This window comes from Oryza sativa, chromosome 6 (assembly GCF_034140825.1).
Source record: "Oryza sativa Japonica Group chromosome 6, ASM3414082v1".
NCBI classification, from domain to species: Eukaryota; Viridiplantae; Streptophyta; class Magnoliopsida; order Poales; family Poaceae; genus Oryza; species Oryza sativa.
In genome coordinates, this window is record NC_089040.1 from 30,318,137 (window position 1) to 30,335,938 (window position 17,802).

The following is a 17,802-nucleotide window of genomic DNA, read 5'->3' on the forward strand; positions in this document are numbered from 1 at the left end:
TCTCTCCTCAGCTGAAAACTCACGATGCCGACGAACAGATTAATCAAATGTATATATACAATGTGTTGTTCATATATAGTCCTTGCAAGTCCACTATGTGTATGTACCTTTGAATCTATCATTTCTGTCAGTTCCTTGTTGATATGTTCACGGAGAGCCACTTGGGCTAGCTGAAAGCCTGAAACAAGGTAGCAGCATTCGCTGACTTTAAATCTTTAATATGCAGAGAGATATAATTATTTCTCTAATCGACTTCAACTTGTTGATATCAGATATTAGGATACTAGCTATTACTCCTTCCTTCCCTAAATATTTGACGCTGTTGATTTTTTTAAACATGTTTAACCGTTCGTCTTATTCAAAATTTTTTATAAAATGTGTAAAACTATATGTATATATAAAAGTATATTTAACAATAAATCAAATGATAGGAAAAGAATTAATAATTACTTAATTTTTTTAAATAAGACGAACGGTCAAACATTTTTTAAAAGTCAACAACGTCAAATATTTTGGGATGGAGGGAGTATCTATTATTGCCGGTTCCACTCGTACCGACCACGCACATACATATGTGCATGATGTTGGGGAATTTGTTGATTAAATTAGGCTGGCCGGGAAAGGAAATGGCAAAGACATATACAGGGAGATTGCAGAAATGCTACTAACATGTAACTCAGAAAATGCTACACAAACAGCAACCGTGTACTATATACATACATCATCATCATGCTTTTCTGAATATATATATACATACATGTCTTTGTCTCAAGGTCAAGGGTGTAATGATGACAAACATTAGGCTATTTTTGGGTCTCAGAGGGTGTAATTTTGACCCAGTAAGTCGATTGCATAAGTTGAAATTTTTGATCGTTGAAAAGGTGTTTCCGTAAAGTTGAGTCTCTCTTCTTTTTTTTTTCAAGATTAACCTTAGGGTACTCTCTCTAAAACACGACAGAAATAATCTTGACACTCAGAAATAAATGTATTTAAATCGCGCGTTGAAGCTTTTTTCATTCTTCTCACAAGCATCAGGATATATGGCTACAGTGAAGGGAATACACGCACGCTCATAGAAGGTGCAAATAGCTAGCTATTCACCAACTTTCGGTTCAGGAAAAAGCGAAAAACCATGCACTAGCATTTTGTGGGTAGAGGTGCCTTCTGAGATTTCGCTAAGCTTCCCATGTAGGGGCGGATCCAGGGACAAAAAATTTTGGGTGGGGAGGGAGGGGGACTCAATTACGTAGTTTCTTTCACCTTTAGCTATGTAGGAACCTTTAGTTTATTATTCATGGTGAAAAATTCGAGGGGGTGCTCCAGGGGGTATCCATGAGTCTTATGGGTGTATGGGGGACTTGAGTCCCCCTTCACACACGTTGGATCCGCCCCTGTTCACATGCTAATTTGTCAGCCAGATTTTCTGCCAGCCTGAAAATTAGAGTTTATGTCAATTATCCTGGAGTTCTATATATGCTTGGTCACCAGGACAGATGCAACTCCGTAATAAGAAACATTGAAGTTATATAAACCGAAAACAGTATCAACGCTTCAATCATTGTATCAACAGTACATTTAAAAGCCAACTTCTATGATGCAAATTTCATAGAATGGCAAGGTTAATCAACTGTGTCTATTAGCCAGCATCCGAAATTCTGGGGTGCCATCCAAACTGCCAGTAGGTGTTAAGGCTGTGTTTAGTTCACACCAAAATTGAAAGTTTGGTTGAAATTGGAACGATGTGATGGAAAAATTGGAAGTTTGTGTGTGTAGGAAAGTTTTGATGTGATGGAAAAGTTTAAAGTTTGAAGGATTATTTTGGAACTAAACACGGCGTAAAGCATTAAATTTGTTGCTAACATGCACAAGATAAGCTTTCGGTTCAAGAAAAAGCGAAAAATCATGCAATAAAATTTTGGATGGAGGGTCTTCTGATATTTTGAAAAGATTCCCATGGTGATTTGTTAGCAAGATTTTCCGCCAGCCTGAAAAGTAGATAGTTTATGTTAATTATCATAGAGTTCTATATACATGGTCATTAGGACAGATACAATTCCGTAGTAAGGTACATTGAAGTTATTATCATATAAACCGAAAACAGTCTTAACTGCATGCTTCATTGTATCAACGCTACATTTAAAAGCCAACCTTGTATGATGCAAATTTCACAGAATGGCAAGATCAATCAACTGTGTGCCATCCAAACTGAGAGTAGGTGTTAAAACCATTAAATTTGTTGCTAACATGCACAGGATAAACCTCGGTGGCAACATCTAGCTGCATATCAAACTATTTGCTGAGATCATGTATGTACGTATACAAGAGAAAAACAAGCGAACATGAGGTCATATCAGAAAAAGTAAGGAAAGTAATTTAACCAGCACTACAGAAAAGAATATCAAAATCAACCATAGGGAAAATGAAAAATAAACTATTAATAATGCCTAGATAAAGTTAGAAAGAAGCAACAGATGAATGATAAAGAGACATTCCAAGATCAGAGCATTTATATAATTGGCTATGATTGCATGCATGTTATTGCAGTACGGAGTGCAATGCCATCAAGAACAAGTACTCGAGATAGCAGACATCACGAGAATACCTTTTAAACAATTGTTTTATTAGCATCAACTTCACCTTTAGCCTTCAAATACTCTTGGATGCCTGCAAAGGTCTGCTATGCAAATTTAGTACTTCCTAAGTTCCTATCTATCTATATCTATATACTGGTATACTGGAGTATAAAGGCACTAGTGGTGGTAGTGGCTACTTTGCACCACTACTTTTTGCATTTTTTAGCACACGATATTTTCTGGTATTATGCAATAGTCTAATATTTGTTTGAATCAAGTGGGTACCATATATCTATACTACTATAAAAAGAATTAGGGGTGGCTACTTTTGCACTTTTACACATTAGCCCCTGACATTTGTTGATATTATGCAATAGTCTAATGTTTGTTGGAACAAGGTTCTAGCCCCATGCCAAATGTGTCCAAAAAAGAAGAGCAAACCAAGGTAGCATGACAAAAAGTGAATCAACCCCTTTGGTATGCTAAAAAAACGCAATCTGATTTCAAAGTAATAAGCAAAAAAAAGTAATACTAGTATATTTGATAAAAAATATTTTGGCTGACATATTATTATATATTTTCTTTTCCTTGCAAAGCATGAATATTTTAGTAGTTTAACTTAAAAATGAAAATTACACTTAAACATCTTTACAGTACACATTCATTTTAAATATTGAGAATATATACCTTGTCGGCTGCATTCGGAAATATCAGTGCAATTTCATCTTTATGACGCTGAGGCATAAAGCCATAGTCCAACCAGCTGAATGCGCCAAATTCATGCCAATAACTTCACATTGCCCATTTAAAACGACGGAACCTTTTGTGATATCATTTCCAGCACAATAATTATGATAAAATATATCTACACCATTATATATGTTGAATACCAACAACACTGCAGAATATATTTCTATTTGACAAATACAAATTTCTAACAATTCAAAATAGTAATAAATCATATATTACAAGTAAGTTTAATAATTTATACCCTGGGTTGCCTCCTCTAAAGTAAGAATTTGCAGGTTGCACGCAGTATTTGTAAGAACACCGGATTCCTTCATACTTGAGTTTGTAGGTTGTCTTTAGAATGTAGCTGAGCGTGTAAATCACTGCATCTTCTATCGTATCTTGAATACTAAAGTTTACTAATTGTTTGCCCTGAATTGTTATATTTTCATGACGAAGGAGAAGAATTGATAGTTTATTGCCGCTCTGAATAACAACACTACTAGTGCTATAGCTCAGTTCTCCCTGATCTCCAAAAGTGATAATAACATTCATTGAAGCATTATATAGCTTACTATTTGCAATTGTTAAAATATAACGGAACTTATCACCACATGCAAGAATGATTCCACATTGAGATAAATCACCAATCTGAATCAACACGCAACAGTTTCGACAATTCTCATGCTTTTAACGCATAGCATCTCCGTAAACATCCTACATAAAAGAAAAAATACCTTTGCTGGTCAAAAGTTTTTACAGAAAATTATAACAAATACAACTTTGGAGCTTATAAAAAACACCAGATAAATCTCCAATATGAATCAACACGCAACAGTTTCGACAATTCTCACGCATAGTATCTCCGTAAACATCCTACATAAAAGAAAATACCTTTGCTAGCCAAAAGTTTGTAGAGAAAATTATAACAAATACAACTTTGGAGCTTGTAAAAAACACCAGTACAACTTAATTTTTTAGGTCTAACTCTAACACACATGCACCCTCCCAACCCCTACTCCCCTTCCTAACAGAAAATAGCTGACATAATGATCTCTCATGTCGCTTCCAATCCTTTCTAACCACGACACAGTATCCTCTTATGTGGCTTCTGATGCCTTTTAACCATTTTATCTTGGGTCAACAGTTCAACATTGTAACGTTTATTACTCCCCCTATCCATAAATCATCAGGATATCGAAATTTGTCCAAGAATATAAAGTACCTACCTATTTTCTCGTCTCAAACAATCATAATCATCCTCATTAAATTTTCTCGCCTAATTTCCCATCTCAACCAATCATAACCATATTTAAATATCCTCATATTCTTGGACAAAGGGAGTAGCTAGATGCCTAGTCACCACCCCAAATTGATATCCATTCAAGCGGTGAAAATAGTGATACATAAGATGATATATTTCAAGCAGCAATGCTTTATTGTTGATCCTAGCCATTCATCCATTTCCCTTTCCCAATCCCATCTCTGATAACCCATCTGCCAAACACATCCTAAATAGAATACTCACTTGAACATTATATATAGAGCATTATGAGCATTGGATTCTTAACAAGTGTTGATATCTAATTCATCTATAAAAAAATATGATTATATATCGTTCAATATTATTAATCTTTATAGCATTCTAGATTAGGTTTAACAAAAATATCTTTCCACTTCTTAGAAAACTAGTTAGGCACCTTATATAATTACAATATCATTAACAAATATAATAATTATTACAAATATAATAATTATTGTTTACTCATGTAAAAACATAAATACTACATATTATGGAGCACACACATATGAGTTAGCTGCTGGAGTAGTATTCATGTGCAAGTACTAGTGCTGATTGTAGCAATATTATTATTAAAAATAAATAAGAATGAGAAAGCGAGAAGAATATGGAACAACAGAAGAATATAAGGTTAAAGTTTTAGTTTTACACCGTATTAAGACGAAGAATAATTTTAATAATATTAGTATATTATCGATTAATCTGAATATATACCATACCATGGATGCGAATAACTTTTCCCCACGTGTGTTTGAGCTAATGATTAAACCTCCTTTTTTTTCTTACCTTCTTTCGAAGTTCTCCTAACGTGTTTGGTAAAAAAAAAGTTTTGTTTTGAATAAAATGAAGAAACTTTTTTGACTAGATTATTTTTTTAAGAGAATTCACTGTGTGTCGCTGACTTTGTCCCTGTTCTATAATATGGCACTGACTTTGTCCCTATTCGTATTTTGCTTAACCTCTATAATATACCATCGCCGTCCATTTAGACTTCGTCAGTACTGTATAATTTTGTTCTAATGACCGAAATATCCCTGGGACAAAAATTCCAAAATTTAGCCGAATATTCCAAAATATCATATTATAAACAAGGCAGAGAAGATATCCATCTCAAACTTTGGAAGTTTTACAATCTGATATTTGGAATTTTTCGTCCCATGGCTATTTCGGTCATTATGAAAAAATTATACAATATTAATGGAAGCTAACTAGACGACAATGGTATATTATAGAAGTTAAGCAAAGTGCGATGGCATATTAGAACTTGACAAACCTAGTGACATATTGTTGAATAAGGACAAAATCAATAACACACGATGGATTCTCTATATATTTTATGGTTGTTTAGTTCATTACCTATCTACTATCGTGCGACATTTTTATAAAAATTTAAATCTTATACTATAAGCTCATATCTTACACATTAAATTACATACACTTATAATATAATTTTCAAATTATAAAATGGCCCTCTTCACATTTTATAGGAGAAATATGAAAAATGATTTATTATCTATTTAATTATGAGAAAAAATATTAGTCCAAATTAACGTATATTTAGAAAAAATAACATGTAAGAATTACGGAAATACCTACAATCGTATATCATGCAGTGAGAGAAGGAGACCACAATCGAATGCTTTATTGTTGAGCAAAATTGATGGCATTAATTTTATCTTTTTTTAGCTGAATCTATCTAACCATAATTAATCAGTCCGTGTTAGTAGAAGTCTGCATCTTCATGCATCAACATATCATGAGACTATTAGTAAAAGCCAAGTACACTGACCCCACAATACTTAATATATCACAAGACTATCAGGTAATGGACAACTTATCTTTAATTATGCTAAAGACTTAGTATATCACAGGAGTATCGGGTAATAATAGACAACTCATCTTTAATTGTGCTAAAGAAAAAAAAGTAAATTACAGTTCGTACTATGTATTCTTAAAAGTTTTCATATTATGTTATCCTTTAACCATTCTTTTCATTTATAGAACAACTAACTTTACATTTCAATTTAGACCACCCTATTTCATCCATCTCCAGGTCTAGTGACTCAGCAAACACACACTAACTCTCTCTCTCCATTTTTCTTTTTCCCTCCGTGTCGATGATATGGGCCCAAGGGCATTTTTGACATTTCACGCGATTTCTCTCTCCTCCCTAACTGGAAATTATTATTTTAATCGGCGCGGTGTCCACTGGTAAATTATCACGTTTATGGAGTGTTTTCCCCAAAAAGTGAGTTTGGGCAGTGTCCTAGGGCTAAAACCACACATAAGAAGTGTCCTGTAGCAAAATTTGCCTTATTTCTGTTGGGTGCTTATTGCTTAGTAAAATTCATAAAGTTTAGCTCCAAAAGAAAACAGTAAAAATTCACTGTATATTGCACTTTACACCGGGTAGTAGTATGTTTCTTTTTCTTTCACCAAATTTAGCATATATTTTCACTTTACACCAAGTTATCTTAAAATAAGTTCCAGTTAACATCAGGGTACATCAAGAACCCTATAAAAATTTCATAATATCTGGAAGAAGCGTTGTGAAACATAGTCTAAATTCAAGAAGTTTTCGTACATTTTACTCATATTTTACAAGATTTATCTTTAATTATATGATGCAACCTAATGCAAAGTAAAACTTGTTTTGATATAACCTGGTGTAAAGTGAAAGCATACGTTAAACAAGCTACACTCTATCTAGTCTAAAGTGCAATTTACTCTATTTCATATTATGATGCCTACCTAATAAGGAAGATAAGATCGATTTCCTGCTGAACAAAAACAATTTTTACTCTTCAAACTGAATATTCTTCATATAGGGAAGTTGTTGATCAAAATCATTTTTGCTCAAACATCATCATTACAGTTCGCAAAAGAAAACCATTTGACGTTCCAAGAGAGCTTATACAAGAATAATTTGGCAAATCTCTCTGGTTTTTTCATCTTCCTCAGCAATGAAACACTACAACATTGCCAACACTGCAGCGTTACAGGCAAACTGATCAGGTAGCTGCACCCATGAATATGCAGATGGATGACTACTAAGTTCATTATGAACAACACATCGTTTGCTCAGAACAGCGCAGTGAGGAACAAATCTGACTGCTCTTTCAACTGCAAAGCATGCAACATCTTCGCAATAGATCAGAAAGTGTAATATTGTTAAGAGATCAATCTTCTAAACAGTTATGGAAAAAGTCTAAAACAATTAATAACATAGATTAATATGTGATGTATCATTCCACGAATATTCGATCATGATCAAATTTAACTTTTATAAGTTCTAGAAGAAAAACAAATATGACCGTAAAAGTACGTTTTACTATTTAGTTTGTTTTTTACAACTCGTAGAAATCGAATTCTAACTTGCATTTTGTAGGGTGGTATATAACATATTTTTTTTCATTTTATTAAAATATTACTATTTAAGTGATATAAAAATACGACGAGACATTCTCTCAAAAATGAAAATACATACTATGTCTAGCTACTTGTACATGCATACCATATAGTTTCCATGGCCCTTGATAAGGAAGTGAGAAGTAGCGATTGAACCTGCTCTTAAAAACTAGGAAAATTAGGGGCCCTATTTATTCATATGACTATGAGTAGATAAAAGTTTTACTTTGACCAAAGGTGAATAGATATCACAATTGAACTCTTCATCCATCATCCCCTGAAAAAATTGAATGGTCTATCAACCATCACAAAATAAGGTAATTGAAAATGTTCTACGACGCCTAGAACATCAACGCTGCAAGGGGTAAACTGATTTATTTTCAATTATCCTATTTTACAAATTCGGGAAAGAAAAAACATCAAAATAACTTCATCATTTGCACATGGTGCATGACCAAGATCAAATAATAACTTGATTTAGACCATGAGGGGATACATATTAGTTTTTTTTTCACCACTGCATGAGACAACTTTCACATTATTTTGGATTTGTTGTATCCATCATTTTGTCAAATTCGGGCAACAACAATTTCCATAATTGTCGCAATGGCCTGTATTCGCGCCAACAACTTTTCCACACATTATCACGCATCCCTCGATCGTGCAAGCTGGATAATAGATGCAAATAGTTCCTGCACATAATGAAGCACATTAGTCTCGTAAAGATTTTATTTAAGAGAAACACAAAAATGTTATTAAGACATACAAATATTTTCTATGCACTAGAAAAAAATACACGTACGTTGCAACGGGTGAAGATTATTTTAATCTTGTAATTGTTATACGGTTTAGCTAATCTTGTAATTGTTATACGGTTTAGCTAGGGTGAAATTCACCATGGAAGTTCGCTTGGATATTTTATTTTAGAAAATCATGAGATGTAGTTAGGAGTCCGACTTTTATCTCAAGTTAGCATGCGAGTTTTTTTTAAGAGATTGCTTATACAACTCATTTTGTATTTCCAAAAGCAAACGAACTTAAAATTTAACTCAAATACGGATTTGTATTTCTATAAACGAATAAACTTAAAAACCGACTCAAACATGGATGATATACCAAAATACTGGTAAAAACATCTTTAATTTTTATAATAGTAGACATATGCAGATTAACAACACTGCAAAGACACACGTGTGTGATGATAGAGTTACGGGTGCATAATTTCATCCACCAATTTCAATTTATATTATTTTCGGGTTACAAGTATTTTTTAAGTTGGTACAGAGTCTAAGAAAGAGTAGAAGTTATATACTATCTTTGTAAAAGAACACATCGATTGAGAGGGGATAAGGGAAATAAGGTGTACCATCACTATTCCTTGCTGGTGGTGCATGGCAAGATATGGAAGTGGCAGACATAAGCACAAGAACTGCCAAGCACAGAACCATCATGCTATTGTTCTTCATGAGCGCCATGACTGCAATGGTATATGTATGTATGTAGTCACTGTGATTGTGAAATGGTATTTGTTATATATAGTGTGTGTATATATAGAGAGAGGTTTGGATAGGCTAGCTAGCACATTAATTAATTCATATTTTTATTATTTTATTGGTACTAAGTGATAATGCATTTAGGCATGGATATCAATGTTCTGTTATAGTGGTGCCATTTATAGTGTATCCTCCATATCTGCTAGGAAATAAAAGAAAAATCCTCCAGATATGCTAGAAAATAAAAGATAAATCCTTCAGGTCTTCTAGAAAGTAAAAAAGATAAATCCTCCAGATCTGCTAGAAAATAAAAGATAAATCCTTCAGATCTGCTAGAAAATAAAAGAAAAATCATCAACTATGGGCCTGGTTCTTCCCACGCATGGGCTATAGATGGGTCCAAATTAGACTAGATCTAAATTCATTAGGCTTATGTGTTTCTCCAAGGGGAGTACCTATACATCTTTCGAAAGATTTTTATAATCGTATCACACAGATTTTTAATCTTTAGATTAAAATCCGATAGATATAATAAAAAGCAAAAAGCAATTAAGAAACACCATAATGGACACTAAATTACCATATCCTCAATAAAAAGACCAAATCCAATACAAAATTTAAAATTTACATGCGAAGATTCAAAAATTACAGTGTAACTTACAAAAGTTACAGTGTAAGTTTCATAAATTACACTGTAACTTACCAGAAAATGCACTGTAAATTTGAGTAAGAAAATCGAGTGAGAGATAAGAAAAAATCTTTCGAGTGAGATATAGCAAAATCGTTCTCCAAGTGCATCTTTCTTTTTGTTTGGTGCTTATTGCTTAGTAAAATTCATAAAGTTTTGCTCCAAAAGAAAACGGTAAAAATTCATAGAGTATTTTGCACTTTACACCAGGTAAAACATAGTATGTTTCTTTTTCTTTCACCAAATTTAGCATATATTTTCACTTTACACCAAGACAAGTTATCTTAAAATAAGTTCCACTTAACATCAGGATACATCAAGAACCCTATAAAAAAAATTCATAATATCTGGAAGAAACGTTGTAAAACAGTCTAAATTCAAGAAGATTTCGTACATTTTACTCATGTTTTACAAGATCTCTCTTTAATTATATGATACAACCTAATGCAAACTAAAAACTTGTTTTGATATAACCTGGTGTTGGTGTAAAGTGAAAGTATACGTTAAACAAGCTACACTTTATCTAGTGTAAAGTGCAATTTACTCTATTTCACATTATGATGCCTACCTAATAAGGAAGATACGATCGATTTCCTGCTGAACAAAAACAATTTTACTCTTCAAACTGAATATTCTTCATATAGGGAAGTTGTTGATCAAAATCATTGTGCTCAAACATCATCATTACAGTTCGCAATAGAAAACCATTTGATGTTCCAAGAGAGCTTTCAAGAAAAAATTGGCAAATCTCTCTGGATTTTTCATCTTCCTCAGCAATGAAACACTACAACATTGCCAACACTGCAGCGTTACAGGCAAACTGATCAGGTAGCTGCACCCATGAATATGCAGATGGATGACTACGAAGTTCATTATGAACAACACATCATTTGCTCAGAACAGCGCAGTGAGGAACAAATTTGACTGCTCTTTCAACTGCAAACCATGCAACATCTTCGCGAAAAAGGAAAATCATTTGATGTTCCAAGAGAGATCACAAAAAACAATTCAGCGAGTCTCTCTGGGTTTCTGATTTTCCAAGGCCTATACTGTAGTGTTACATGCAAACTAGGTTTTTGATTCATCCTTCCCTTAGATGATAGTGAAGTTTGAGAAAATGTTCATCAGATTGTCGAGTGCCTCGGGATAGAATTTCCGTGCAAATAGGTAGCAAGGCCTCTTCATGCCATTCCATAGGCACGGTCTTCTCATCACTTGGTGCTGCAAGACCAAACAATTTATCAAAATCCTCCTCAAAAGAATTGTGAAAATGTGAAAAAAAATTAAATCGATTTGTAGAAACAGTGTTGATTCAAGAAATTTGTTCAGCCAGTCAGTCACATTAGAATTTCAAGTTAAATCTAGGTAGGAACATGTCAAATATGCATGCAGTAAAGAAGGGGAGAACTTGTTCAGTCTCACAGAACTAACTTGAAGATTCTAGTACTAGAAAGCAAGAAGAGGAAAAGATCAAATAACTCTACCTTTGCATTGCTTGTAACATGAATACTCTCATCAATGGACTGCAAAAATTTCATTATTAATTAGACAAATCCCAAGAATGCAGATTTTTGCGAAAATTGGCCATTAAGGAAATAAAACATGTATGTTTCCCCTTCTTTTGCATGTACAAGTATACCAGAGCTCACCGAAATATTCTTAAGCAGTTCAAAGCTTGTGTCAACAGCCCTGTAAGCTTTAGGATGCCATTTTCCTTCAGACCAATCAACATGTGTCACTGACCAATTTGCAATTCCAGTTGGATCAACCATCTGCAGGTACAATAACGGCCTGAAATCACTGGGAAGTAAACACAACTGAAAAACATCATTTAAGAGTTTTTGAGAGTTCTTACATTAAAGAGGGTTGGCAAATAGTGTTCATCAGAATAGCAGTTATGCCATTCGTTTCCCGGCTGCAAAAGTGCAATCACAAGATCAGTAAAGAGCTAAAATTCAGGAAACAACAGCAATTCAGTGGTCATAAAGATGTAGAGAAATGAACCAAAGCATTTCATTGGTCATCGGAATTGATTAAAAACAATAGTAGTACAAGTCAAAACTCAAAACTACTGTGTAACAAATGCAGTAAGGGGATTTGCACTCGTTATGGTTTACCAGTGCTAGACCATATAATGCTGCATGGTGTGCAGAAAATACAAAGTGGGGCTTTCTATGTGCATTCACTGAGGAAAAATCACAAGGACAGAGCAAGTAGCCTAGTACAAGTTACAACTGCAATGAAATAGCATGGAGATTTCCATAATGCATTCACTGTGCTAGTACTAAACCAATACGATGCTGTCTGTAATAATATTATCTAATGGCTTACACTTCTACCAATACACCTTTTAAATTCACTTTACCCATTTGAATGCAATTTTACCTTACAGTACCGCTTGAACTTTGCATAGTAAAGGAAATCGGAAAGAATAAGAACTGCATGCTGACGTTTCACTGTGAACCACTGCAAGAGGAAAACATATCAGAATGTGTGAGGTTAGACTGTATGACAATATAGCAATTCTTTAGAGTATAATACCCAGGATTATTGAAGTTCCACAGCACCCGCTCTAAACATTTGTAAAAGGGAAGAAAATGAAAAGGCAAAGCAACAGTTTGCAATACTTTCTAGAAAAATTATGCATATTAAAGTATACCTGTGCACCTTTTCTCCAATCTCTCTTAACAATTTCAGGTAGCATATGATCAGAATATCTGCCTGCTCCATGTGGACCAGGATCGTCAAAACTGAAGAAAAAGCAGTTGGCGTGTCAGTGGAGAAACTATAATGTCTGTTAGCAATCATGAATGAAAGGGGCACTGGAGATCCTGAATCAAACATCTGTTCAACTTTAAGTGTGTCTACACATGTAATAACATTCAGGGTTTAAAGGCGTCCACTTACCAGTCAACAAAGCTGATATTTGTTTCCATAAGATAGCTATATACATAATCAAAGTTATGAAGTGGTACACAGCTGTAATGAGAACAAAGTATTAGGGTATGGATCTAAGATATGATTAAGGATAAGAACAAAAGAAAATGATTAACCTCTCAGAGAGCAAGACAAAATGCTGGTTATCAGGATCTTGCAGTGCATTAGCCAAAAGCCTCCTCTCTGCATCAATCATTGAAATTGTGCCCCAGACTACCTACAAGAAAAGTTTCTGTTGTTATTGTTGGGAACCAGTTTTTCCAGTGGATAACGGGAGCTTAGTGCTCCTTAGGGCATACGCTCTTTTGGTACTGTTTAAAACCTACTTGCTATTATATGTTGTTTTATGAAGATTTTTGTAGAATCTAAATGGAAGTTACAATTAAATTTGGTTTCAAACTAGAACAGAAATCACTGCCGTTGTCTAGGAAAAATATTCAAAAGGAATGTTTAACCAAGGATCTGACTATGATTCTGTACCTATCAGCGATTAGGCAAGACACCAACTATTTTGGGGGGCAAAATGTACTAGAGAAAGTGAGAAAACGTATTGTTGCAAAAATGAGGTCACCTCTAAATCAAATCTAGCAAATTACCTTTTCACTTCGAATATCTCTGCCATTAAATATCGGACTAGCGTGAACAGGCCTTTCTCTTGATGCATGTACATATATGGTATATCTGTCTTCATGCCCCTGAAAGTACACCCAAGTATCTGGATTCAGTACCATCCACGTGCACCTCAGCAAGTGAGCATATCTTATAACTTTCATGAGATTGGCATGAAGCTCTTCCAGAAAATAAAACGTGAACAAAAATCAATAACATGCATTCCTGATAAGAAGAAATTAGTGCTACTTATAATTATTACATAATGCAAGATTAATCATCAATGAGTAAAAAGTGCAATTAAGATCTTTATTACAATAGCGTAAATATCATACCATGAAGAACTTTTCCCAAAGCTTCTCGAATGGCAATGAACTGGGTGTCAAGAACATGAAAGCAATTTTTGGATTCTTTGACTGAACTGGCTGTGCCAAAATGATATCTCTTATGACAATACGAGCAGCAATCTCATCATCAGTGTAAACCCTAGCAGGTTCTGGAGGAGGCCGAGAACTACAGGAATTTGATGACACCAAGTAACAAGGTGTGTAATGCTGGGGTGTATAAAGATAGGCTCCAATGCCTACTGCACAGACAAAAGCAATCAAGATGACAATCCAGAGAGGCCTTCTAGCTGAAGACCTGTTGCGCGGTGCCATGATAAAAGTGTATATGGCCGTACGCAGGAAAGGAGAACTTCACAATCTACATTCAGCAAGCTTCATTTATGCAATCATCCAGTGTCACTCTCCTGGCAGAACTGCCCAAGAACCCCCAAAACCTGAAAAACATGGGGAATGAGAATTGCAGCTTAATGATTTCAATCAGCATTTTTCATATTCTGGTTAACAATATGGACCGAATGATAAGGGAAATGTATAGATTATGAAACAGCTTTAATCCTAAAAATGATGTCAACTCAGCATTTGTCTATAATTCTCGTGTTTCTTTCTATGAAAGTTATGGGCATATGCTCGATAATGGAACAAGGTTCTTTTACAGAAGTTGTGGTGACTCAGATGAATAAGATGCAACTCCTTTGTTTTCGAGAGCAGACCTTATTCCTTAGGTGAAAAGGAAGAAAATGTATGCCTAAAACTGTCATTGACCATTGACTAATGTTCTAGCAGACAAAGCAAAGGATTAATCTAGGGTTTGATCATTGCACAGAAAACTCTGCAAGAAGAGTTGCAGATCTTCAGCCCACAGATTAAGCCACAGTAAGACGAAATCTTGAGCCTATAGCTTACACTATGTAGCACATATAACAAACAACTTTGCTTTTGTTTCTTGCTGGTTTATAAAACATGTGTAACTTGCATTTTAAGGTATGCACGCTGCCTGCGTGTTTCAGATGATTATCCCACATTCCCCTTTGCACATGAGAAAGCAACCCCCTTAAACCCCTAAAACCTCACCAATTACCACCAACCGAACTAGTTCGAGCTATCCAATCTGAACAAAAAGCAAACCTAACATCTCACATTTTTCCTGTTCACATGTATTTTATAGCAAGAAACCTCTCAAAACCACTTAAAGATTCCAAGCATTCACTGAAAAATCAGTAAATTCCCGTGCTTCCGCGCAAGCAAAGGGCTAAAACTACTTGAAAGAAACACTAACCGAAGAAAAAGATAGAAAATAATTTCAAGAACAGAACAAAAAACTGTTCCTTCCCCCTTCTTGCCTCACCAAAAAACCCCCAACTCCACAATATTAGCAACACTCCCAAATCACAAATCCTCGCAAGAACACAAACACACAACACCCATAATCACACCAACGCAGGCAAGAATCACAGGAGAGAGGCCCTAAAAATCCCTCCTTTCCCATCTCCGCATCAAGCAGAAACCACCCAAAAACCCAAAAAAAAGGGGCCTTTAACTGACAAGCGTAGCAAGAGCAGAATCACTCTTATCACCTTCTTGCGAAGCTGGATCTCACTCACCCAGGGCTTGGGATTACCGAGTTCTTGGCGAGATCTAGCCGGTGTGCAGGAAACAAAAGCAGGAGAAATTTTTTGGGTTTGGAGGAGCGAAGCACGGCTGTGAATGATGGTGGGAGAGGAGTGAGGTGGAAAGGTGGAGAGACAGGGTTTACTACACTTTTGCTGCTAAAGCACCGGGAATTTACCACTGGTAGGAGTAATAGCAGCTGTCATTTAGTTTTTCATTTTATTAGTCCCAATTAAGCTGCGGGTTTGGATGGTGATTTTTGCGGATTAGCCCGGTTCGGTCAGTGCCTGCCTTGCCGGAGCGGAAGCTCGCCGCCGCCGCCGCCGCTGCTGACCGTCGCAGCCACCGCTGCTGATTGCCACGCGTGCATAGGCGTCGCGGTCTCCAAGTTGAGATGTGTAGGGAAATAATTGCAGCAGAGGTGGCCAAACGGGCCGGGCCAAACGGGCCGCCCGGGGCACGGCCGAACCTGTAGCAGGCACGGCCCGGCACGGCCTGCTACAGTAACGGGCCGTGCCGGCACGGCACGAGTAGCCGTGCCGTGCTTGGGCCGCTGGCCGAGCCCGCGGGCCGGCATGGCACGGCACGGCTACTGTAGCAGGCCGGCACGGCACGGCCCGCGGCACGGCACGGCCCGTTTCGCCGGTGGCCCGTCAGGCGTGGACAGGGCGGGCGGCGGTCGAATGGGAAGGCGCCACGTGGCACTAACGGCTATTTGACCGTTCAAATTTGAAAATAACCGTTGGGAGGCTAAAAAATTCATAAAAATTTCGAAAAAATTCCAAAAAATCTCAAATTTCGCCCTATAAATAGGGCATGAACCCCAGCCATTTCTCCTCATCCCACACTCCTCATCTTGTGCTCTCAAGTGTTTTAAGTGCTCTCTTTGTTCTCAAGTGTGCATTTTTTTTGATTTTGACAAAATTTGCTCAAATTTTGTCAAAAATCAAAATTAGTTTCGTAGTTCAACAGTTTGATCGCAGAGGTTTGAAGAGCTCGCGGTTGGAAAGATGTAAGTAATATTCAAATTTGTGTATTATTTGTATTGTGTTTGTGAATTCAATAAATATTCGAAAATTTGTTTATGTCGGTTTAAATTTTCAGAATGGATCCGAACTTTCCATACCAGTCGCCGTCGTTCACCTTGGGTGATTTCGACCCCAACTACATGTCGGGGTTTGACGGTACCTCCGGATCGGCTCCAACTCCACCATCTGTGGAGGAGGTACCGGTTCATACGGCTGTCGTTGAGGAGGTACCGGTTCAGGCGGCGATAGCTTCGGAAGGATTTTCCGGAACCGCGAGCGGAAGTGTTTCGACACACACCGGCTCGAAGAGATCGAGAACCTCCGTTGTGTGGCAAAACTTCGACGAGATAAAGGAAACATGCCCCGACGGAAGGGAGGTATCGAAAGCCCGTTGTAGAATATGTAGGCAAATTTTATCTGCTCGTTCTTCTGGTGGTACAGGTCACCTCAAGCGCCATGCGGAGTCGTGTGCCAAGAAGCAAGGAATACAACTCCGGCAGCAGCAACTTATGGTAAACCCAGACGGTACGGTACGCAGTTGGGAGTACGATCCCATGGTTGCTCGGGAATCTCTTGTCCGGTTAATCGCCAGACAAGATTTACCCCTGAACTTTGGGGAGTCCCCTGCTTTTGAACATTACATTCAGCAATCTCATAACCCTAGGTTTAAAGCTGTGAGTAGACAAACATCAACTAGAGATTTAGAGAATGTTTATCACAAGGAAGCAACTGCACTTAAGGAACTGTTTAGTACATGTACTTTCTCTGTTAGTGTTACTTCAGATATATGGAGTAGTAGAGCTAGAGAGGATTATCTTAGCGTAGTTGTTCATTTTGTTGATGATGATTGGCAATTACAAAAGAGAGTTTTAGGGCTTAGGTTAATAGATGTCTCACATACAGGAGAAAACATAGCTGAAAGAATTAGGGAAGTAATTAATGAATTTAATCTTGCTGATAAAATATTTGCTGTCACCCTAGATAATGCATCTGCTAATTCTAGGGCTATTGAAATATTGCAACCTTTATTTTGTGTGTATGCTCAATCTTTTCTACTCCATCAGCGTTGTGCATGTCATATA

The 17,802-nt window shown here is 36.3% G+C and overlaps 1 protein-coding gene and 1 long non-coding RNA gene across 5 annotated transcripts; both read right to left on the reverse strand.

Annotated features, from left to right (window-relative positions):
• Window positions 1-8,366: 8,366 nt before the first annotated feature.
• LOC136356791 (uncharacterized) lies at window positions 8,367-9,517 on the reverse strand. The gene is made up of 2 exons (XR_010741784.1): window positions 9,377-9,517; window positions 8,367-8,702 (listed from the first exon to the last, which is right to left on the reverse strand). It is a non-coding gene; the product is annotated as an uncharacterized lncRNA (long non-coding RNA).
• A 1,582-nt stretch (window positions 9,518-11,099) lies between these two features.
• LOC4341964 (glycosyltransferase BC10-like) lies at window positions 11,100-15,807 on the reverse strand. Of its 4 annotated transcripts, none has more exons than XM_066311689.1 (12): window positions 15,686-15,807; window positions 14,420-14,518; window positions 14,073-14,323; window positions 13,725-13,823; window positions 13,245-13,345; window positions 13,099-13,170; window positions 12,851-12,941; window positions 12,577-12,657; window positions 12,047-12,106; window positions 11,841-11,963; window positions 11,676-11,714; window positions 11,100-11,412 (listed from the first exon to the last, which is right to left on the reverse strand). In XM_066311689.1, exons 3-12 carry the CDS (start codon window positions 14,127-14,129, stop codon window positions 11,284-11,286), a joined length of 852 nt encoding a protein of 283 aa, XP_066167786.1. In that variant the 5' UTR covers window positions 14,130-14,323; window positions 14,420-14,518; window positions 15,686-15,807; the 3' UTR covers window positions 11,100-11,283. The 4 variants fall into 4 exon arrangements, with proteins under 4 accessions (XP_066167786.1, XP_015640891.1, XP_015640890.1 ...); XM_015785405.3 differs by having other exon boundaries at window positions 15,659-15,807; XM_015785404.3 differs by having other exon boundaries at window positions 14,073-14,518.
• Window positions 15,808-17,802: the final 1,995 nt, after the last annotated feature.

Excerpts from the sequence above, each read along its gene's own strand:
- LOC4341964 (XM_015785404.3), bottom strand. The coding sequence starts at position 14,396 with ATGGCACCGCGCAACAGGTCTTCAGCTAGAAGGCCTCTCTGGATTGTC. Across the intron at positions 13,171-13,244 it reads TTTGTCTTGCTCTCTGAGAG|CTGTGTACCACTTCATAACT; the intron begins GTTAATCATTTT and ends TTCTCATTACAG. Across the intron at positions 12,942-13,098 it reads AATATCAGCTTTGTTGACTG|TTTTGACGATCCTGGTCCAC; the intron begins GTAAGTGGACGC and ends CTTTTTCTTCAG.